Source organism: Siphateles boraxobius, unplaced genomic scaffold (genome assembly GCF_051911475.1).
Source record: "Siphateles boraxobius isolate OS27281-9 unplaced genomic scaffold, OSU_SipBor_1 8, whole genome shotgun sequence".
NCBI classification, from domain to species: domain Eukaryota; kingdom Metazoa; phylum Chordata; class Actinopteri; order Cypriniformes; family Leuciscidae; genus Siphateles; species Siphateles boraxobius.
In genome coordinates this window covers 3,890,549-3,913,570 of record NW_027509208.1, presented here as the reverse complement: position 1 = coordinate 3,913,570, position 23,022 = coordinate 3,890,549, and the positions used below count along the sequence as shown (strand labels likewise).

General features: G+C 36.3%; 2 protein-coding genes across 3 annotated transcripts; one reads left to right on the top strand and one right to left on the bottom strand.

The window, feature by feature from the left end:
* Positions 1–654: 654 nt before the first annotated feature.
* ptgs2b (prostaglandin-endoperoxide synthase 2b) lies at positions 655–4,541 on the bottom strand. The gene is made up of 10 exons (XM_077219707.1): positions 4,359–4,541; positions 4,122–4,238; positions 3,883–4,026; positions 3,534–3,677; positions 3,170–3,351; positions 2,984–3,067; positions 2,549–2,795; positions 2,116–2,402; positions 1,870–2,017; positions 655–1,600 (listed from the first exon to the last, which is right to left on the bottom strand). The coding sequence occupies exons 1-10, from the start codon at positions 4,414–4,416 to the stop codon at positions 1,191–1,193; spliced, it is 1,821 nt and encodes a 606-aa protein (XP_077075822.1). The 5' UTR covers positions 4,417–4,541; the 3' UTR covers positions 655–1,190.
* A 472-nt stretch (positions 4,542–5,013) lies between these two features.
* pla2g4ab (phospholipase A2, group IVAb (cytosolic, calcium-dependent)) lies at positions 5,014–21,472 on the top strand. 2 transcript variants are annotated; one of them, XM_077219705.1, is made up of 19 exons: positions 5,014–5,132; positions 5,230–5,462; positions 7,205–7,340; positions 7,963–8,044; positions 8,192–8,340; positions 8,871–8,984; positions 9,569–9,606; positions 9,705–9,849; positions 11,841–11,977; positions 12,059–12,281; positions 12,394–12,508; positions 13,593–13,730; positions 14,774–14,863; positions 15,344–15,409; positions 17,583–17,780; positions 18,506–18,690; positions 18,931–19,120; positions 19,578–19,735; positions 19,880–21,472. In XM_077219705.1, the coding sequence occupies exons 3-19, from the start codon at positions 7,314–7,316 to the stop codon at positions 20,015–20,017; spliced, it is 2,193 nt and encodes a 730-aa protein (XP_077075820.1). In that variant the 5' UTR covers positions 5,014–5,132; positions 5,230–5,462; positions 7,205–7,313; the 3' UTR covers positions 20,018–21,472. The 2 variants fall into 2 exon arrangements, with proteins under 2 accessions (XP_077075820.1, XP_077075821.1); XM_077219706.1 differs by lacking the exon at positions 5,014–5,132 and adding an exon at positions 7,037–7,077 and having other exon boundaries at positions 5,371–5,462.
* The last annotated feature ends 1,550 nt before the right edge of the window (positions 21,473–23,022 follow it).

The following is a 23,022-nucleotide window of genomic DNA, read 5'->3' as shown; positions in this document are numbered from 1 at the left end:
TTATTGACCACATCACACAGAATGTTCATGCAGATTTGTGTTCTAACATCGTGAAAGTCAGACTCTTCCTATCTGAGCATGCTGAACAACTCTTGGACTCTTACTACTGTTTAACCAGCCTTCCTCCATTCATTCCCAAACATCTGCAAATTATCCAGAATGCAGTGGTGCTTTGCAATTCTGTTAATCCCTGACAATGTCATTGATGTACATTCTCAAAGTTCTGAATTGCTCTGCCTGAGTGAGATGTAATTTATGATACAGACTTGCAAATCATTTCAAATCACTTTGAATTTTTACTATGGTGTAATCCAATGAAGATATTTGTATTTTTCAATGTTGGTTTCCAACAAATTTGTGTATGCAAGTCATAAAGCATTCTCTGTAGACTAACAATAATAACATCTGTCATCATAAAGACTAATTTATTGCCTTGGAATTTGCTGTGTGCATATTTTTATTTTATACATTTTCACACTACCACTCAGGGTTGTTGGAATTGCAAGTTACGTCTATTTTATTTATGGAAATTGCTCAGATAGCTAAGAAACCTTGGTCTAATAATTTATACAAAAAAAAAGATTATCCTGTTGCAAAACGTTAATACAAATCTTTTGAAAGAAATTCATTTTTAAGAATTCACAGAACACAAGGTAAAAATATTAATTTGTTGTGATTTATTAATTCATAGTCAAATTTCAAGTATAAAACAAGAAAACATCAATACTTTTTTAGATCAAACAAGTGTTTAAAAAGTTAAAAAACAGTGTGAGACATTTTGTTTAGTTAGTATTCTGAGATCTTGAGATGTTTCATTATGGAGATTGAGAGAAACAAAGGAAAAAAAAGGGAAGACAGTAAACAAACAACACAAGTTAAACCATTTAAACATTGTAAACAATTAGAAATGGGATTCAAGTAAAATCAAGACACGGTATAACAGAATTAGCTGATCAGCATTATAGCGGTGCTGAAATCTGAGGTCTAATGTAAACATTTTTTACAATACATACAATGTACATAATATTTAATAAATAGATACAAATAAAACATCAGATTTGTACAAAACTATTCATCAAAAATACAAAAAATAGGAGTAAAAAGATATTGTTCTCAGTACAATAAATACAATAAATATCCTATAAATAAATAAATAATTAATTAATACATTTTCTTACAGAATGCATCTGTCAGAGCTCAGACGTCCGTTCTTTTAGTAAAACTGTCGGGTTGACGTTTTGATCTGAGTGGGAAGTACTTGCATTAATAGTGGTTGGTACCGAATCTTTTACATTAGGCACATAAAAGGACGCCATAGGGCAGGGCCCTTTGACATTATTGCAAACCAAATTCTGCAGAGAGGCAGTGTTGATAATCTCAAAGCCCACTTTGCCACCAAATGTGCTTGGTTTCCAATACTCAGGGGAACAAATGGGATTTCCCAGAAGTCCTTTGAGGGAGTAGGGGGCACCCATCTCCACCATGGTCTCCCCAAAGATGGCATTGAGCCTGGGTTTCTCAACCAGCAGACCAGTATAAAGCTCCACAGCGTCTACGTCTCCGTACATCTCTTCAAGTTCAGCAGCCATTTCCTTTTCTCCTAAAACATAAAACAAGTTCAGTCAGCTCAAACTGTGGACTGAAATACCACTGATTTTACAATATCTGCAGGGTATCCTTATAAAATACAGCTGAGCTTAGGCAAGTTGATATGCATATTTGTGTGTGTGTGTGTGTGTGTGTGTGTGTGTGTGTGTGTGTGCGGACTAATTACTGTAATAAATATTGTATTTATATTTATAACCCTAACCCTTGCATTAGAAAACATCTATTTTCAGACCTGATAAATATAAATACATTAACTCTCACCTGTCATTTCTTCAAAGGATTTGAATGGCTTCATGTTGAAACGTTTCCTATAGGCATTGATAGATTGGTAGCGCATTTTCCTGCTGTCTTCAATTGACTTTATGGCCACCTTTAATACAGCCGGTGGAACATTACGCCCTCCAGCCACCTGGAGTAACAGAGAAGATTTAAGATTCACCAAATCCTCACCACCAGCGGTAGACTACTACAAAATATGGTAAACCAAACGTATTTATCTTGTCTTACCCTTCCAGCTATCTGATTGGTGAAGGACTCAACCAAGCTGTTGACGCCATGGTCTGTCACTATAGATGTGTTAAAGAGAAACTGCTTGTAATTGTAGACTTCGTCCTGGATGTGAAATTGATCAGGCATAAGGGGGTGCCAGTGGTAAAGGGTGTTGAACTCAGAGGAGATCCGGTTCTGGTACTGGAAACGCTCGTTGAAGAGAAGTTCAGGATCAAACTTGAGCTTAAAATTGTATCCACTAAGGTGTTGGACATAATCTTCAATCACAATTTTAATCGTCTCACCTATTAAGTCAGAATACAGAACAAACGTTAAAACCATAGAACAATCTTGTAAATGTATTTTGAGGTACATCCATTAACACATCCTGCAAAATGTCCAGTTTAAATATTGATCTGAATCTAAATGTCCTTCTCGACAGGACACTTACCAATAAGGATGAGCCGTGCGGTCTGAAACAGCCTCTCGTCATCCCAGTCAGGATGCTCCTGCTTTAGTATATCACACACTCGGTTGTGTTCACGCAGCCAGATGGTGGCATACATCATGAGTCCAGGAACCAGTCCAAAGGCCTCGTGACCCACAGCAAAACGTCGGGACTCAGGTACATGAGGAGGGTAGTGCATGTCTACTTGAACCTCACTGACTGTTGGAGGATAAACCTCACCATCCAGAATCTGGTTAAAGCAATGAACATGAATATAGTCACATTTTCAGACGACCAGGCTTGCGATATGAAAGAGGTAAGTAACAAGACAGGAGAAATGTCAAAATTGCCTAATGGGGAGGGAGGATGTGGTGACTGAGTTCGGTGAACTGGAGGAGGTTTTTTTTAAGTTAATTCTGGGGTGGAAACATTCCTTACCTTATATCTCAGTTTTCCGTCCTTGAAAAGTCTCAGCTTGTGTTGGCGTTCAAGCTCCTGTCCATATATGTGACCCAAGTCAACCTAAAGACACCAAGCAAAGTCAGTCAGATACCGAAGTGAATGTGAGAGGACCATTAATAAGTGCTACTTGAAAAGGTTATACAGTATGTATAAGACACCCACCCCATGATTCAGGGCTCTTGTGAAAGCTGGACCTTTCTTCATGTCAGTTTTAAAGAACTGGTGAGTAAAATGTTGGGCAAAGAAAGCGAACATAAGACTGGTGCGTTGAGGGTCTGGGATGAACTTCCTCCTGAGAAGCAGTTTCTCAGCCAGCAGCTTCACATCTGGCAGCTCTTTCTTGCCTGCAAAAGACAGAACAACAAATGAGTAAAAGACCTCCACTGTATATCTATATCTTCATTTTTGAGTGTTTTCTCGTCCACACACCCAAGACATTAAGGCGGACAGGTTGAGTCCGCAAGCTTCCTGTCTAACTGTGAAGCTAGAAATGTGAAAAAACAGGTCTGAGGAGAAAGAGACTCACCTGCGACTCCCATTGGTGTTGGGCAATCATTCGCGACAGGAGGCAGCGTACGGGTGTAGTAGGAGAGATTGGAATAGGCTTCCCAGCTTTTGTAACCATAGTCAGCGTTGAATGTAGGGGGGCTGTCAATCAAATGCGCACGTGCTGGACCAGGAGAAAATAAACTTTTTAAAGTTAAAGTTTTAATTATAACTAAAAATTAAAATTTAAATCATTATAATTATAATTAAAAGATAATGTATACAAATATATAAATTATAATTTAAAGTAGGCCTATTTCAATTATATCAAATTATAATTGGAGATTTTATTAAAAAGATTATTTCAGGCATGAAAAGAGTCAACTTACATGTTAGCACGTATCGCATTATGGCATTTCTCAAAAACGACACTTTGTTGACAATATTCCACAAGCTTTTGAAGTGTGTGAGAATGTAATGCACCGTGTTGGGAGAAGGCTTCAGAGAAACTTTAACCCATGTGAGAAACTCGGCTGTAAAAACGAAATCAAAGTTAAAAAGTTAGTTGGGTATTGACAGAGAACAGGAAGCTTATTAGTTTACAGAAGTCTATGCAGTTTTCACTTACGTGTTGTGCAGTTTTGACCGTAAAATCCAGTGCGTGTACAGTCACATTCATACGAGTCAGAGCTAGTTTCAGTACAGACACCGCGATTCTGACATGGCTGAGAGCAACAGGGGTAGGCTGCATCAACAAAAAAAAGTTTTATTTTAGACGGCTTGACTTATAGCACATAGGATTAAGTAAATCATTAAAAAAGTCATTTATGAATAGGAATAGAAATTAATGAAGAAAATGGCTTACCTCCTTGGCAAACCATGAACCCCAGGTGCAAAAGAATAAAGAAGATCAAACTACTCATTCCAGTGGCGTGTATTGGTATAGGTCTTGTGTCTTTCCTCGCCAGTTCAGATCAGAGAATGAATTATCTTTCGAGTAAGGGAGTTGTAGTTATATGAGGAGTCAAATGTGACGCAACGAGCTTGACTCATCGTCTACATCATGTTGGTAACGTTAGCATATTGGATGCCATAAACTAATAACCCAAAGGCTCTCGGAGATACGATAATAACCCTTATAGTTTATTTATGTTTTCCTAATTTTTCATTTTTGTCACTTAGCAGTAGAAAGCAAAACAAAACTGTTTTAATAGATTGTAGCCAGCCTAATAATAATAGGCTAATCATATATTTTAAGTTGTTGAAAAGTACATTAAAAATGATAATAAATACATTTCCTTTCAATCTATTTTTGTGGGGCGATGCTGTAACCTCCGGACATTAAAGCATGCTTTTATTAATTATTGAAAACACGAAAGTAGTCGTGAAAACATTTTACTATTAAATTAGTATAAAATAATCATCGTTAATGCATTAACTATATTTGTTGAAAATGTTTAATAAACATTTCTCAAAATTTATGAAACCAACATGAATGCAAAGAACTGCCATCTTGTGGAAGAAATGAAACATGGCTCGACCGCTCAGCAGGTCCGCTAGCTAGAGAAACCTGTTTTTATCTGCTACCTCGGGATATTATAACTCTTTCTTTACTGATTGTTTTGCACAAAATTTAACAGTGAGTGCCGCCCCCCCTTGCCTTTGTAACTTTTTCAGTCTTTAAAACGATGTTCGGTAAATTTTTTATTTCATTTTGTTTTTACTGTAGCCTATAGGCTATTATCATGTAACGGGTATTTTGACAGCAGAATGAAAAGCAAATGCGCACAGAGCGGGACAAGAAGAGACTGACGAAGATGAGATTTTACCATCATAGGAAGCCTGCAGTTCCTCCTCCTCTCCTCTTTAAAATGATAGCTGACTCAAGCGCACTCTCTGCATAGAAGGAAAACCACGACTGATTTTCCCCCCTCTGGATTTCTGGTTTGGCGTGCACTCCAGCCCAGGGGTAAGATGAAATGTTGATTACTCGGTCAGTTAGGCTAGTTGATTACTGTAGGTAAACTATGTTGTTCCTGTAACATCGTGTCAGTTGAAAATAGCGGTGCGTAGTTCGAGGGAAACGTCAGCTCTTATCTGCGGAAAGTTTTTAAGTACGACTGCATGTTTTAGAAGTTTCCATTCGGTTCAGAATATGTTGTTTTATGTCAAAAGCACATCTCTGTTCATCTCGGACACTGAAGGACTGCTGCGAGAGAATGGCTCTGTTGACAGAGAACCAATCTGTCTCAGATCTTCAGTTTTGAGAAGTGAGAAAAACACGGTGCAATCAAATTAAAGTGTAAATTACTTAGCGAGAATAATGCAGAACACAATGTACCTGGTCTGAGTGTAGCGTGTTTGAAATTTTTTAGGGAATGAAGTAGCAGATTTAGAAGCAGCATCACTTCATAAACCTTAGCCTTCTACTAGCCAATATGCTTAATCGATCACAGTGCAATATCATATAATGTTTATTAATGTTAACGAGAGTTTTGAGGCACTGTTAGCTATATTGATTTGATTTGCCGTCATGTCAGCAGTGAAGTGAACGTGCTCTACCCAGCGTGATAATGACACGCGCTGATGAGCATTAAAAGCGTTCTGTGGCACTCAGGGTCCCAAGGGCCAGTTTGGGTAACGACTGATTTGTGTTGCCTTTTTTTTGCGCCAGGATGGGCTAGTTTAGCTAACCAGAGCATCCGACATTCTCCGTTATGCAATTTTAGCTTATGTTGGATTGTGCACTAATATTCACTCCATCATACATATATAATATAAATATAATGCTAGCACATATGCTGATGATGTTTTTGCTGTAATTAATGTCGAAGTCATTGCAACTTACTGTGTGCTCAGTCAGTATAAGAAAGCAGTTTAGACTATGAAAGTCGTACTTGCACAATTTTACCCTCACCACAGACACTATCGCGCGCGGTTGACTGGTTGCACACTTCCCGTTTCTAGTATGATTTCCACGTCTTTTCATTATGTCTGTAAAGCCTTGCCTATATTCCTTCCTTTTTCTTACACACACACACACACACACACACACACACACACACACACACACACACACACACACACACACACACACACACACACACACACACACACACACTTTTTTTTAGTATTTTATTTATTATACACATATGTTCATTTTACATTTTAGTTGTTATTCATTTTACATACTTTAAACTGTACCACAATGCCTTGTACTTTTTTGCATTTTACTTGTCTGTAATTATTTTTTTTAAGTAAGGAAGGTTACATTTAAATGCATTTTTGTTAACTTATTTAGAACTTGTAATATCATCTACCATCCTAACCATGTGTCTAGTCAGGATACTGTTAAGTTATATTATGATAATGTATGTTATGTTCTATCCATGTTTTTAGACAGTGAGTTTAAAGAACTTTAACTTTCTCTTTCCATCACATGTAATCTTTTCATACATTTGAGTTTAGTACCCAATTCAGATCATGAGGAATCAAATTTTTATACATTTTTGATGTAAAATAATTTTCTCTCATCCAAAAAAGGAAACGTATTGTGAAACTGTAAAAAACATCCAGAACTCAAGGTAAAACAATAAAATTATTTAAAAAAACAAGATTAGAGTGTCAGTAATTTCACTATAAAGTATACCCTGTCATTGTAGAATTGAGTTTTGTTTTTATTTTTATTCATAGATATTCTTATTTTTTCAGTGCATTAGATGTCCAGTAGCATTGCTAGAAGATTTCTCTGGGAGCGAAGTTCTTTGAAGAGGTCTTAAGATAACCAGCCTGTTTTGTCTAATTTGGCTGTGCAGCCACCATGTCACTCACAGATCATCACATCTTTGTAAGTAGAACAAAAATCTTAGATTTATGCCTAAGAATAGCTGTAAAAGCCTAAATCAGTGGAGTCTGAGTTTTCAAAGTGGTGAGCCAAACATAAGGTAGTTTGTCAGCACAGATATTTTCGGGGATATGCACTATTTTGGTTTCCAAGAACTTCTTGTATTTCTGTTAAGTTTACACCAGGGATGCTGATGTCATGAAATGTCTCTGGTTGTCTAAGGATCATACATAGGATTTTTGGACTGGCTCTTTGTGCATATATAGATTGTTTCATGAGTAATGAGCAAAATTGGACATATTCTGTGGCATCAAATCAACAGAAACAGAGAAATCAAATGCTTTCAGCCATACATGTACATTAGCCTCCACATAAATTCTGGTGAATATATTAAGATAGATTAAGTTTAAGATAGATATTTGCATGCTGCTGGCTAACTGCCTCAAAATGTGTATTTGTTGGTGTAAAAAAAGATAATAAAGATATATGTTCATCACACCAACCTCGCATTAATCAGCACTTCCCTTTTTTCTTGTATTAAGACAATATTTCTAAAGTTTTTATTTATTTATTTACGCATAATGATGATTATACTGATTGTAAAGATTGAGTGTTTATTTCTTAGGTTGAACAGCAAATTTCACACAAATTCCAAGTGAAAGTTTTGCGGGCTAAAAATGTCACCAAAGGAGCTCTCGGAGACCTGTGTGAGTATACTTTATATTTCATACTTTTAAAATGAAAAGTTTAGGTACTTACAGAACAGTGATTGTACATTACACAGCATCATGCATTGCAATGAGACCTGATTTGAGCACTACAGAGAATGCTCCTAACACTAAACATGCTTGTAGTGGATACCCCTGACCCATATGTGGAGCTGTTCATCCCCACCGCCCCCGAGAGCAGGAAGAAAACACGACATATAGATAATGACATCAATCCAGAGTGGAATGAGACCTTTGAATTCATCCTCGACCCCAACCAAGACAACGTGCTAAAGGTAAGTAAAGAGAAACTGAAAATTAACTTCCGCTTCTAATCTAAACTTTGTCACCTCTTCTCGAACACCACAGTCTTAATAATTGTGAAATTTGTTATTCATTATATGCAGCGAAGGAGCTGAAATTAATATAAAATTGTAAATAAAGTAATGAAATCTTCCACCATAAATGATCATTAAAGGTGTAAAAGTGTGTAATTTCTGGCCAACTAGTTGCACCAGGTTTAAGTGCAAAATGACTGTTTCCAAACAGGTACGCCTTTGTCTATTAGTTTGCTGTTGGGCTGTCTCTGCGTATTAAACTGGAATAGGAGAAGTGTTTTTTTGAAACGCTGAATAAATGACACACTTCCTGATTGCAGTGCACTCACAGTTCAGGTTACTTTAGGAAGGTCTTGCTATTTCCAACTACATGTAGTATTTTGAACCTTCCTTCGAATGTTTTATGCTGATCAGGCTTTTGGAACTTGTTGTTCTTACTTGGTAGTGTATGTACAGTCAATGATATGGTTTCTGTCTCTTGTTTCCAGCTGACATTAATGGATGCTAACTATGTTGTTGATGAAAAGTTGGGTACGGCCTCATATGACATCTCTAAACTCAAAGTTGGACAAACAGTGCTGGTATCATTTCTTATAGGAAAAGTAAGTTATATCTATTTGAGGAGCACTTTCCCTTTAAGAGCACATGACACATGAGTTGCTTATATTTTCAAAGATTTCAAAAGGAAAACTGAATGAATGTACCTTTATGTTGTACATTTTAATGCTTCGATTCCTGAATTCACTTGTTGCATAAAATCATACTATTCATTTCTATACATTTATTTTTTTAATGTTTACATTTTTTATTATTTCATTAATTAATGATGTACTTATTTTTCATTTTTATAATGTCAACCATATTTCAGTTATTAACCATAACATGAAACTAATAATTAGCTTATTATATCAGCAAGAATTTCGAAATCAGTGCATCCACTTTTTTTTCTTTCTTTTACTTGTGCCTAACTAGAAATTCAACATTAAAATCGACAGTTTGTAAATAATTCAATGGTGTGTCACTCCAAAAAAAAAATAAAAAAAATTTGTCTTTGTAATCTTAAAACAAAATTGACTTCCTATGAAACAAATTTCCTTTTCTGCTGATGTCACATTTATTTTTTGTTCTTTCCTCATTGCCGTCTTCCTCCCTTGATCTGACCTGTGGTATTAATGTTTTATCACAGATGACCAATGTGTACTTAGAGCTTTCCTTGGAGGAGTGGTACGTATCACAATGAACAAAACTGGCTTCTGTTGTGTATGTAAGAACATTTATAGTTTAACCGCCATAAATATGACTTTCTTTTTAACTTTTCTCAGCTACACGATGGACCTGCGATTCAATCTGGATCTGTGCTCTAAAGAAAAGCTTTACAGACAACAACGGCGTGATAGAGTCATGCTGGGCATCAAGAAATTGCTGCACATGGAGAAACCTTCCTCCCTTCCTTCCTCTCCTCATGAGGTACCACCTATTAATGAAATGTTTTTGTAACCCCTCCGGTCCTACTCGCCCCACTCTGACCGGGATTCAGGGAAGTGAGGCTTACTCGCACAGCTGATCTCGGATACACTTTCTCCACTGGTCGTGCAGCTGAAGAAATAGTACAGTATGTGTTTGATGCAGATTTGTTTCATTCAGATGGAGACAACTAATAAAGTACAGAAAGCCAAGACATACATTACACATTAAGAAAAGAAAACAGACTGATTAGAGCTGCTGACGCAGGACTCACTCAAACAGCTCAGATTTTCACATAATTTTAGCAAAGTCATTATCTACCAGATTAGATATTTGCCCACATTAAGCAGACGTGACTAAGACTCTTACTGAAAATTAGCACTTTGAAGACTGACAGTGTTTTTGTGACATTCTCTGTATGTCACAGGCCCCCTTCATTATCAAGTTTCTGTTTTCTTTGGTGCATTTATCTGACTCTGCTAGTTCAATTTCAGACTTGGCTCTGCATGTGAAAATGGACATAGTCCAAATATAAAGAGGATGTGTTAGCTAATACCTGTGAGAACTCAAAGGACTGGTGTATTACTTGGTGGATTTCATAAGCCCCCAAAAAAGAAAAAAAAGAACCATAGGCAGGAAATTACAAAAGTTGAAGTGCTTTTCTGCACATAAACCAATCTGGTTTCAATACAGTTACAATGCTGTTAGAAATGCTAGCCTTATGGCTAAGGATCTGCAGCGCAAACTCAAAGATTCTGCGTTCACATCTTGGTAGCACAATTATGATTTTCTGCAAGCTTCAACTTCTCTCACTTGACTTTTAGCCAGGAAAAAACAATCAAAATATCTTTGTTGTCAACCTGTCCACGTTTCGGTTTGGTGTCATTTATCAAAGCCAGTGTTACCTGGTGCGCTTTCCTTGTTCTGAAAAAGTTGTGATGTAACAGAAGTAGCAACTGGTCTTCGCTTCTGTATTGTCGTGTACATCTGAGTGAAATGGATTAACAAAAATCAAAATGTAGGGTGGTTATTAATTATGTCCATCAGTTGTTCATTGGATGGAAGCAGATCTGAATGCGAGTTTGGAATTGATTACATCCGAGAAAGTTAGTAAAGACATCGTTAAAATAGTCCATATGACTACAGTGGTTCAACCTTTTTGTGCAAAAAAAAACCACACAATAACGACTTTATTCATCAATTTCTTCACTTCCGTGTCAGTCTCTGATGCTGTTCACTTTGTAAACAGAGTAGCGTTTCTACGTCAGAACGCCAGCTCAGTATTGGCCGGATCCTGCGTCAGCATCACACGCATGCGCAAATAGGTTGAACCACTGTTACTGGACTATTTTAGAATTGTCTTTACTACCTTACTGGGCCTTGAAAGTGGTAAGAACGCTAAATGGGGGGTCGGGGGGGCAGGAAGCTCTCGGATTTCATTAAAAATATCTTAATTTGTGTTCCGAAGATGAACGAAGGATTTACAGGTTTGGAACGATACGAGAGTGAGTAATGAATGACAAAAAATTTATTTTTGGGTGAACTAACCATTTAAGCTGACAAAATGATTGGAAAAGTCCGGCGTACATCACCAGAGAGAAGTCTGGTCACTTTCACCGACATGCATGAAACATGCATGGATGAATCGTTCACAATCGGATTAATAGCGTGTATTCAGAAATGATTCAATTTAATTTTGACGTTAAATGTTTTGCAAGAGCATGCAGAAGTGAATTAAACTTCAAACTTTTAAATCAACTTTAAACTAGTTCTCATGTTGCATTTTCAATAACTCCACAATGACATAAACGCTGCATAAATTAATGAAATCCACATTCAAGACAATCCCATAATTCTTTACACTCTTTGCAGTAATTGTACAGTAAATCTTTTTGGCTGAAAAAACTATGAAAAGATAAATGTGATGGCTAGCCTATTGCTAGTATTTCACTAGCATACTGCTGTGCTGCTAACATTTGTTTTCTTGCATTCAGGTTCCAGTGATTGCTGTGCTGGGCTCAGGGGGAGGTTTCAGGGCAATGGTCGGGTTCTCTGGGGTTATGAAGGCTTTGTATGAGTCTGGAGTTCTGGACTGCGTCACATATGTTGCTGGACTCTCCGGATCCACCTGGTATGAAGACATGTTCATCTTTTAATTCCTTCTCAAATAAATCCCAGTGCAAACCTACATTTGCTTTTCTATCTCTCACAGGTACATGTCCACTTTGTACTCCCACCCAGAGTTCCCCACTAAGGGCCCAGAACAGATCAACCAGGAGCTGATGAACCGTGTGAACAGTAACCCTCTCAGACTACTCCTTCCCAAACACATCACTAAATACGTACATGCCTTGTGGAGCAAGAAGTCCTCTGGGCAGCCTGTTACCTTCACAGATATCTTCGGGATGCTGATAGGCGAGACGCTCATTCCCGCTGTGAGTATTTGATCTTTTGGAGAGATTTTCCTTTGCTTTTGCCTTTACTTATTTAGACAAATACAATGCACAACTGGCAATACAAAGGCTTCTTTTTCTGCTCTCTCAACAGAGGATGGACACCAAGTTGAGTGAATTGCAGGAAAAGATAAATGAAGCTCAGGCTCCTCTGCCCTTGTTCAGCTGCTTGCATGTAAAACCAGATGTCAGTGAGCTCAAGTTTGCGGGTAAAAGGGCAATTTAAATTCTTCTTTTTTATTTTTTTTATAAATGAGTCTTTCTTAATGCAAAATGTTTCATTATAAACCATATTATCAGTATAACAAATTTCTACAGTTTCTATGATTACAAATGTCAAGGATAGGGTTTTTTTTCACACCATTGTGCCGACTAATTGTGTAAGGTAATACTATACCTTGGAAATACATAAAAGATCATTATCAGCTACATTGTTGTCAGTGTATTCACTGAATGAATGAAGGGGGATCCCATTTATAGTAGTCTGACCTTTTCAATTGCCTGGGGAGAACCTGATTACGTCAGAAGATTAGTTCAAGAATGTGTATAACTATGAAGAATATCTTTTTTTTTTAGTATACTTGTATTGCTTTTCTAAAGCCCTGAAGTGCCACACGTTTTAGTTGTTTAAAGATCTGTCTGTAATTGAATGTATGCCACTCTTAATTCTGTTCACTCACCGATGTGTTTACTAACCATAAAGTCCTCTAAATTCAGTCAAGTTTTTGTTATAAACATGCATCAGTATGCTTTGTAATGTTTAACTGCGGCTGAATGAAAGCAACTATTTAGAGACACTCAAGGGAATCACCCTCACGTCACGTGTCATTGAGTTTCCAAAATAGTCCTATGCAACAGAAAGACATCCGAACCACTCCTACCTCTACAATAGACTAAAACTGTGGTGACTGTCAATACTTCAGACTTTGATTAATCTTTTTTTGTCTAAAAAAGCGTCAGTCGATTTTCCGCAGGCCTTGTTACACAAAATAGCTTTTGTGTTGTGAGCATTTTGTTCGGTTGATTCATGCATTTGCCTTCGTCAAGTGAAATCTGAAACATTGCTTTCGTACATTCCCAGAAACTATTTGAAATATGCTCTTTGTCATTCATTGTGTTTATTTTTAAACTAGTCTTGGTCTGTTGTCCAAAATTATAATTCGACATCCTATTCTTACTGTACTTGTTACTGTTTATTTGTTGTCATGGGCATGTTTGCAGACTTCTGTTGATTGTGAATACATTTCTATTGAGGTTATGGTTGTGTTTTGATTGGCATGTTTTAATTGACAGACTGGGTGGAGTTCAGTCCGTATGAGATCGGAATGGCTAAATATGGAACCTTCATGACCCCTGACCTTTTTGGAAGCAAGTTCTTCAGAGGAAATGTGATCAAGAAGTACAAAGAGAACCCTCTTCACTTCCTTATGGGTATGGACTCTTTTTCTGAATTCTCTAGTAAGCAGAGATCCATGATAAGAAAGAGAAAATATGGAAATAGTGACACCACATAGTTGGAATCTTCACTGTCACCTGATTTAAGGTTGTTGGTTCAGTCATTTGCAATAATCTCATCCTTACTGTATTGCAATGCGAGACAAGTTAGTGTTGCAATTCAGTGGCGCATACTCAAAAATATCAATTGTCGCTGTGACCGTGAAGAAACATTCTTCGATGGGTGTATCGCCAGAGTTTCTCTGCAGATTTACTCTTTATTTTTAAAACAGTGACGTGAAGATCAGCAAATTTGTAATCCACTGTTTCAGGCTTCACATCATCTATACAATGGTATGTTTTAAATTTCTCACATTTTACAATTTTGCATCCTTGCAAAATAAAGACAAAGATTAAATAAATTAATAAATGTCTGGATTATATTTCATCCTAATATTAATTATTGAAATTATGATAATGATAATATGAAGGATCTTTTTAGGACCATTAGGATTTTTATTAAAAAAAATTATAATCATTGGTTGTACTGAATTTATAAATTATTTTTATGCTTTTGATTTTGAGGTAAAACATGATCAAATATACAGCATTAAAGCCCTGTTTACACCTGGTTTTAAGATGCGCTTTGGTCGCTTCTGTCCTGCTTTCTTGATGCGCTTTTTGGACACTTCTGTCCTGATTTCTTCGATGAGAGACATTGTGCTTGGTACATTTTTCGTCTTCAAACCAAATTTGGGTCTTCAGCCAATAAAGTTTAAATCCCATCTGGCTACTGCACTTCCCATAATGTTTATGCATTATTATTATTATTATTAGGCAGAGATTAGGTGGTCTTTTGTGCTGTTTGAACACATTCGACTACATGAGCGTTTACACCACGAAAGCAATCCGTTCTAATGCATTTTCGACTACCTCTGGAAGTGGTCAAAAGTGGACAAGCTAAAAACGTTTTAGACCTTGTTTACACCTGTATTTAGCATCGTCCACTTGTAGATGGTGTGTTTGGATATGTTGCACAGGTGTGTGGGGCAGTGCCTTCTCCATCCTGTTCAACAGAATTCTGGGATTGAATGATGCGTCGAAAGGCAGCACCATGGAGGAAGAACTAGGTACGATCACCAGCTGTATTAAAGATCCAAGACCAGTTTCACATTGCACATTCTACTCTTTTTAGCTACATGTGCATAATCATCTTTTTTCATCTGCATGCCACAGAAATTTCCATAGACTTATGTAGAATTTGAATGTCCTTCACAGGTTTTACATATTCTTTGTCCCTTGTGTGTTATATCTATGTATTAATAATATTCATGTTGCGTCAAAATAGTGATAGAGGAAAATTTTTTTGCAGAATGATGGTGCCTTTAGTGTTTGCATGTCTGATGGTAGCATGAGATTCATAAAACTGTGATGGTTATCAGGCAGCTACACCAAAATGTGATTACAGTTGTGCACATGCAAACATCCTGGTACACACACACACTCTGTATTCTTAGATGACCTGAAAGATTGTGATGGTATTAGTCAGACATCAGTTGGAGATGGTTTGCACTGTGGCTTTGACGCTTGTTTTTATTTTTACTCTACAGAACAGATCAAACCGGAACACATTGTGGGAGAGGACAGTCTAGATAATGATGAAGACTCAAATAAAGGTGAGATTTTAGACCATGTACATTACACAGTAAGTAGTTAGAATAGGGGTTTTCCAACATTTTGATGCCACGGATTCCAAATGTCCCTGCGGATAGGGTTGCCAACTTCTAGAAAGGAAAATAAGGGACAGAATAAGGGACACTCGAAATATTTGTAGACTACTGTGCCACACAGTGCATGTCATTTCAGCATCTGCAGTTGTACAAAAGATGTATAAAAGGTTCTCAGACAAACACATCTGGGTCATTTCGTGTCAAAATCAACCAAATTTCAGAAACTTTCCTGGCTCAAATTTTTGGTTTTGTTAAAAAAAAAAATCTGAAGAAAGACAAACATAAATGAAGAAGAAATCAAAAATATTACATGTGGTTGATATATGTTTACTGAGTAATTTACTGTTTTGTAAAATGGGTCAAAATGACAATTTTCACCTGGGATTTGGAGTCAGATTACAGGGGGGTTAAAATGACATTAGAACAACATCATTATTGTGCTTTTACACAGATCTATTAGTTAAATCGGTTGACTTTAGCCATCTTTGTTAAATTATATGCCAGTGACATTTCAAAAATGGGAAAAAGTAATACTTTCGTTTTTTGCCCAAAGTTTGCATGCCTGCAACTCATATTAAAGATATCTTAATATCCTTTTAGATTCTAATACTTAAAAAACTTTTCATTTGGTTTCTTAATTTTTAAGGCCGAATATGGTTAATCTTAACGCCTAATATACTGGGATGTTAATGTGGCTCTATGAGTAAATTGGAATGCATTTTCAATGGTTTCTGAAGAACACATTGAAGCACATTTTCTGAAGAACAAATAATGTTGAAGCTAGAAATGTATCTTGTTTTTTATTTCTATCAACACCATTGAACATTACTGAGTGCCATAAATAGTATTTTTCCAAAGTTTGTGTGCCTGTAACTCTAAACGTATCTTAATATCCTCTTTATTTTAATTCTTAATAAACTTTTCTTTTGTATTCTTAATTTTAAAGGCCCTATATGTTTCTATCCCATAGATATTCAAATTGATGTTCAAATTGTTGAATTTTACCCATTTTCAATATATAGCTAAACCAATGGATATTACTGTATCATCAACCTCTATTCAAAACGATAAGCATAACAGTTTTTTTCAGGAAGATACATAGATGGCATAAAATTTAAAAGCAAAATAACTGAACATCTTTAAAAATTCCAGTAAAAAAAAAGCATTTAAACAATGGCACTTAGAATTTTGAACTAGGCCTAAATGTTGTTGCAACCATGAATAAATGAAAAGTGCATACTTTCCAGATAAAGAGAACTTAGATATGGGCTGCTTTTGGTGCTTGTGATTTTATTGGTTATTTTGTGTTTCAATAACCAGGTCCAACCAAGTAGCCTACGGTACAAGGTACTTTGATGGAAAATGTTATTCTTTATTTAACATTAGGCCTATCTTACAATGATGAATTTTTTTTTGATAACGTCTTCCCTCAGGTAGATTGCATGTTTTCTTGCGTTCTTGAATTTTGGACTCTTGAACAAAAATCTTGTTGTTTGCAGCCAAAACGAATTAAAAAGCGGACAGCGAAAGAATGGATTTGCCGATTAGCGCGAGTCCCGATGGCTGTGAAGTGGGAGCGACAGCCAGTAGAGGATTCTGCTGGGTCTTAAAACCTTCTGCGAACGGCTATGTTCGTAAATCAAACAAAGATTTCCCTCAAAGAAATGGTTAATTCTCAATTTAGAGCGTATGCCTGAAAATATGGGACAAACCGCGTCCCGTATGGCTTTCATAGGGGACGCTTCATTTATGCCTTAAATACGGGACGATTCTGTGTTATACGGAACGGTTGGCAACCCTACCTGCGGGGGACCTCCTTCTCAAAATATAAAGCCAGCTATGTATTTGCATGTATAAAGGCCAAATTTGTACTGAGGAAAATTAAAAAATATAATTATGTTCAAAATATTATCTGGAAAATATAATTAATGTATACCATTGTGGCCTTATTTTTTTTTAGGAAAAACCCTGATTAAAACTGCAACCTTTTGTTTAACAGCAAAGGCATTTAGGTTTTAGAAGAAAACTTAATTTTTACTCAATGAGATAAATTCTTATTAGAATATCAATGCAAATCCCTAAATATAAAGGATTTTGTTTTTTTGTCTTACACGTACAGAGGACGAGTATCAGGCCAGCTGGATGCAGCGCATGGTTAGCTCTCTCTTCAGTGACTCAGTTTTTTTTAATACACGAGAAGGCAGAGCAGGAAAAGTACACAACTTCATGCTGGGCTTAAACCTAAACAATGACGTGCCATTTTCGTCTTTCACTGAGACCGTCAGTCCCACAGAGGATGAGACTGATGCGGTCACAGGTCAGAGTTCATGTTTGTTATGGTCATTTAAGTTTACTGAAAGGACAATTCTGTCATTAATCACTCACCCTCATGTCGTTCCAAACACGTAAGACTTTCGTTCATCTTCAGTACACAAATTAAGATATTTTTAATGAAATTTGAGAGCTTTCTGTCCCACCATTGACAGCCTACGCAACTACCACTTTCAAGACCCAGAAAGGCAAGCAATTCATATGACTCCAGTGGTTTAACTTAAATTTCATAAAGCGATGCGAGTGCTTTGTTTGCACACACAAAAAAAAAAAACCATAATGTACCACGTTATTTATAAAATATAAATCTCCAACTTGTGCTCACGTAACAACGTCTTCTCTTGCGTCAGAACACACATGCATCATCGTGAACTGTAGTTGGAGATTATTGTTTTGTAAATAAAGTGGTACAATTTTTTTGTTTGTGTGCATTTTTTTGTTTTTGTTCGCTTCATAAAATTAAGGTTAAACTATTGGAGTCATATTATGGATTATTTTATGATGTCTTTACTACCGTACTAAAGTTTTTACTAAAGTTGCGTAGACTGTCAATGGTGGGACAGAAAGCTCTCAGATTTCATCAGAAAGATCTTAATTTGTGTTTCGAAGATGAACAGAAGTCTTAGGGGTTTAGAACGACAAGAGGGTGAGTAATTAATGACAGAATTTAAATTTGCTTTATTGTTCTTTTCTGATTTTGGACACTTTCAGACCCATGGGAGTTTGACCGTATCTACGAGCCATTAGATGTAAAGAGCAAGAAGATCCATGTGGTGGACAGTGGCTTGACCTTTAACCTCCCTTATCCTCTGATTCTAAGGCCTCAGAGAGGTGTTGACCTCATCATCTCCTTTGACTTTTCTGCCCGACCGAGTGACTCAAGTCCTCCATTTAAGGTTAGTGCTAGGGCTGTCAGTTTAACACTTTTATTTAGACTGATAAATTATAAAAAACAACAAAAAAATGATTATCCATGCATAATTTTTTTTAGTGTAAAGAACTATGTCACAGTAAATATTGAAAAATGTGATTTATTTTATTGATTAATTAATCAGCATATCATGTAAAATCATGATCATACGTGCACAGACAACATGAATGACATGTAGGTTTTGTAAATGATTGGTCCTTTGTAGGAACTTCAGCTAGCTGAGAAATGGGCACGAATGAACAAACTTCCGTTCCCCAAGATCGACCCAAAGGTGTTTGACCGGGAGGGGCTGAAGGAGTGTTATGTGTTTAAGCCCAAAAAAGGAGAAAGGAACTGCCCAACTGTCATCCATTTCGTCCTGGTCAATATCGAATTCAGGACATTTAAAGCCCCAGGTGTGTGTCGATTTGTTTGTCCAAGCATCTGTTTACATTAAAAAAAAATTATGAAATGTCAGCTTTGCAGATTTACAATCAAGTCTAGGGATCTCCTTTCTAAAAAAAACTGAGATATTTCCAGTTGCGTCTTTATCTGTTTGCACTGTCCTGTGAATCGCACATTTGTTTGTGTAGACAGTTTGTGTTTGATGCTTTTATGAGCTGGCTGATTTACATTCCATTTTCCATTCCAAAGCATGAAGTGGGTGTGTTTCTATATTTATGTATTCAATCTGTTTATATGCTTTGGAAGACAAAGATTATGTTTTTTTAACATTGAAAATCAATGATCAAAAGATTGGGGACTTGGTCATCGAAAGATCAGTCATTTCAGATCAGTCAAACTAGTTAAAAAAAAGAAAAAGAATAAAATAATATCAAGATGTTTTAAACAAAAGTGTGGTTTATATTGAAGGTGTTCCACGTGAAACAGACAAAGAGAGAGAATTTGCAGACTTTGACATCTTCGATGACCCAGAGACGCCCTACTCCACATTCAACTTCCAGTATTCCAATCAAGCTTTCACTCAGCTGCATGATCTTATGGAATTTAACACACTTAACAACATAGAGGTCAGTCCAGCTCAGATTCATGCTTATTTATATTCTTGTGCAGGCTTGTTTGAATCAGGTTCTGAACTTCAATGTTTCTTTTGCTTCATGTTTAGACTTATTTATGCAAGTCACGTTTTAAATAATCTTTCATACTTTATCTAGGTCATCAAAGAAGGCATAAAGGACAGTATCTTGTATAGGAAGGAGATTCCATCTCGCTGCTCTGTGTCTCTTTCTCTCAGTGAAATACAAAACAAAAAACTCCTGAAGAAGGAATCCAAAGGACAAGCATGCCAATAAGGAGGTGGTGTATCATGGCATTCTTGCCAAAGGAAGTTTACAGATGTCACACATCTCATCATGGAAACTTTTTTTTTTCAACTGGAAACTAACTCAACAGACTGTAGACTGTGAAACCAGATGGTCTGGTTTGGTTCATGAAGCCTTTTAAAGGAGGAGTGAGAACTTGTGACGGAAAATGTAATTGTTGTCATTAAGTTGTGCGGATGTAGCAATTCCAGAAAGTGTTGCGTGAAGTGCCAGAGTAAATGTAAACAAATCAACTATTTCTTTCATGGTACGTAGTTTAAAGTGCTTAGAGATTTACTTCTTGAAGACTTAAAAAGGTTTTTCCCCCCAAAATAGACTTTCATCATCATTTACTCACCCTCATGTCATGACGTTCTAAACCTGTATATTTATCATCTTCTGCAGAATATAAAAGACATTTTCAAGACAGTTGGGGTCCAAACAGCATTTAACTTTCATTGTATAGACAAAGAAGAAATTCATACATGTTTGGAAAGACATAACTAAATGATGACAGATCTCTCATTTTTGGTTGAACTATCCCTTTATTGCATAATTGTCTTCTGATTATAATAAGTGAATCAATCCCAAGAATGTGACTGAAAGCACCTTTGGGCATTTGGTGTGTTTGTGTTCGGTTTAATGGCAACTGCTAAAACAACATATGAGTTCTGATTTATCTTTTATGAACTAAGGAGTGCCTCCTTTTAATAACTTTTTGGAGTGCCTCAAACAAAAAGGAATATCCTGAGGTACAAAACAAAACAAAACATGAAACCATGGAAATCCCACCATCCCACAATCTTGCTCGAGTCTGTTGAACAGGTGTTTTTTTTAACCCTGTCTTGTTATTTTAAGTTTCCCTTTAAATGCAGATAGTTTTTATTTCAAGCTGAATCATTTGCTTTTACCATTAACCACTATTGTCTGTTAGTAAATGAGTAAAAGGGGAAGGAGAGGAGGTGTTAGTTAATCCTCAAATGACAAATCAATATCAGGATGATTTTATAAATTCCTATTACACAGTAAAACCATGCAGTCAATCCCAGTAGGTCACGCAGGTAGCACAAAAAACACTGACTTTATAATATTTGCTCCACTATACCTGATTCATCAGTGAATGAGGACTGGCTGTTTTAGATGACTGAATGTAAAGTGTCGCTCTGATGTCGTACTATAAAGCATATTTTAACATTTGTTAACATTATACCCTAATGGATGCTCATGTGTATTAGCTTATTAGATTTATTGACAGGGAAATTGGTAGTTTGTACGTGTAGACTCACACTGACTAAGTATTAGTTCACTATTTATTCATATAACCATCAATAATAATAATAATAATGTTAAAAAGAGTTGTATGTTTTACTACAAATGATTTGTATGCATGGTTTACACTTAATAAAACATCTTATGATGGTGTGTAAATAAAAAAATCTGACTTTATATGTGTGAACTATGAGCTATTGTCCTTAAAATGCATTTCAATGCCATATCATATTAGTCGAAACTGATGTTTTGAGACCTTTGCAAAAGCTAGGGCCATTCTGACCTACATTTATAAGAGGATCTGTTTTCAGCTGAATGGTCTTTTACCCTCTTATATATTAGAAAAACATCTGAATACTTTAGCAGATGCACATATGTTCTCACAACTGATATCATCTTTCATGATCACATAAAAATCATACTGATAGTTTCAAAACATGCACCATAATATGTAATGTTACGTACAAATACACAAAATATGTATCATAAATATAAATGGCTTTTGTAAGTAGGCCTACAACTAAATATGATACTTTGACTTGACTTTAAGTAGAATATAACAAGCAGTGTTATTTTAACTGTAATCCAAAATGTATACACTTTACAGACATAAACGTGTAGATAAAATGAAGGTTGTTTATTTGGACCTGATGATGCTTTGCGGTTTCTCTTAATGAGGAACGTCATAAGGAATGCCTTTATGTATGTGACCGGAGGCGAACTGTAATGCAAAGTATGAATCTCTCATTTTAAACATCCGCTGCCCACGTTTATTGCATCACAAACACATCACGTCTTTCTTTCAGACAATTGCTCTGAATATAATAGGCTTCTAAAAATAGACACAACAATATATTGAATTCCTAATGTCTTTCAACTCGTTTTAAAGATAAAAAGTCGGTACGGGTGTACGGGTGAGTGAATCTTCAAAAGCTTCTTTTTTTTTTTTTTTTACAATTGTGGGCTGTCAAACAGTGTATCTGATAATGGCCAGGGTAAAGCATCGTTTCACACTTGTATTTTCTACAAGTGTGAATCGATGCTTTACCCTGGCCATTGGGCGCGCACTTTTTTTTAAAACTTTTTTTTTTTTCACCTTGTGTCAAATACAGTATCAGTACGAATTGTGATGCCAGAATGTTTCACAAGTGCTTACCTCAATAAATATCCAAGCACTGCCTATGGTTGCACGAATGTTCGCTCTGTTTGGGCTATATTCATCTGAGGAAAACAGTAAAATATGTTCAATGTTGAGTTAAAGGTGCATTGTGTAATATTTATTTAGTAGGATCTGTAACAATATCGATTATCAGGTAAAATAATCTTACAAACCCACAGTTTGTAAAAACAAAGTTGACACATTCATGCTGTCAATAGAGCTTTCACCATAATATTCCATTAAAAATATACAAGTCAGATCATCAGATGTATATTTAACAATTTATTATTCAATCACACGCACACAGTTCGATCGCGTCTCTCTCTCTCTCTCTCTCTCTCTCTCTCTCTCTCTCTCTCTCTCTCTCTCTCTCTCTCTCTCTCTCTCTCTCTCACACACACACACACACACACACTCCAGCATGCAATTGCAATCTTGACATGAATTCTGACTGCATGAAGATAGATGAGAGAGAGCGAGGAGTGTGGTGCTTAAAACATTAGCATACTTTTGAACGGACGACAGTTTTCTGGTATGGTCCGACAATGTTTTCTTTAGCCCGCTGCAT

Coding starts and splice junctions, on each gene's coding strand:
- ptgs2b (XM_077219707.1), bottom strand. CDS start 4,416: ATGAGTAGTTTGATCTTCTTTATTCTTTTGCACCTGGGGTTCATGGTT. Junction 3,352..3,533: donor AACACCAATGGGAGTCGCAG/GTGAGTCTCTTT, acceptor TGTCTTTTGCAG/GCAAGAAAGAGCTGCCAGAT. Junction 2,018..2,115: donor CCAATCAGATAGCTGGAAGG/GTAAGACAAGAT, acceptor CTGTTACTCCAG/GTGGCTGGAGGGCGTAATGT.
- pla2g4ab (XM_077219705.1), top strand. CDS start 7,314: ATGTCACTCACAGATCATCACATCTTT. Junction 8,045..8,191: donor AGGAGCTCTCGGAGACCTGT/GTGAGTATACTT, acceptor ACATGCTTGTAG/TGGATACCCCTGACCCATAT. Junction 13,731..14,773: donor CCCTCTTCACTTCCTTATGG/GTATGGACTCTT, acceptor TATGTTGCACAG/GTGTGTGGGGCAGTGCCTTC.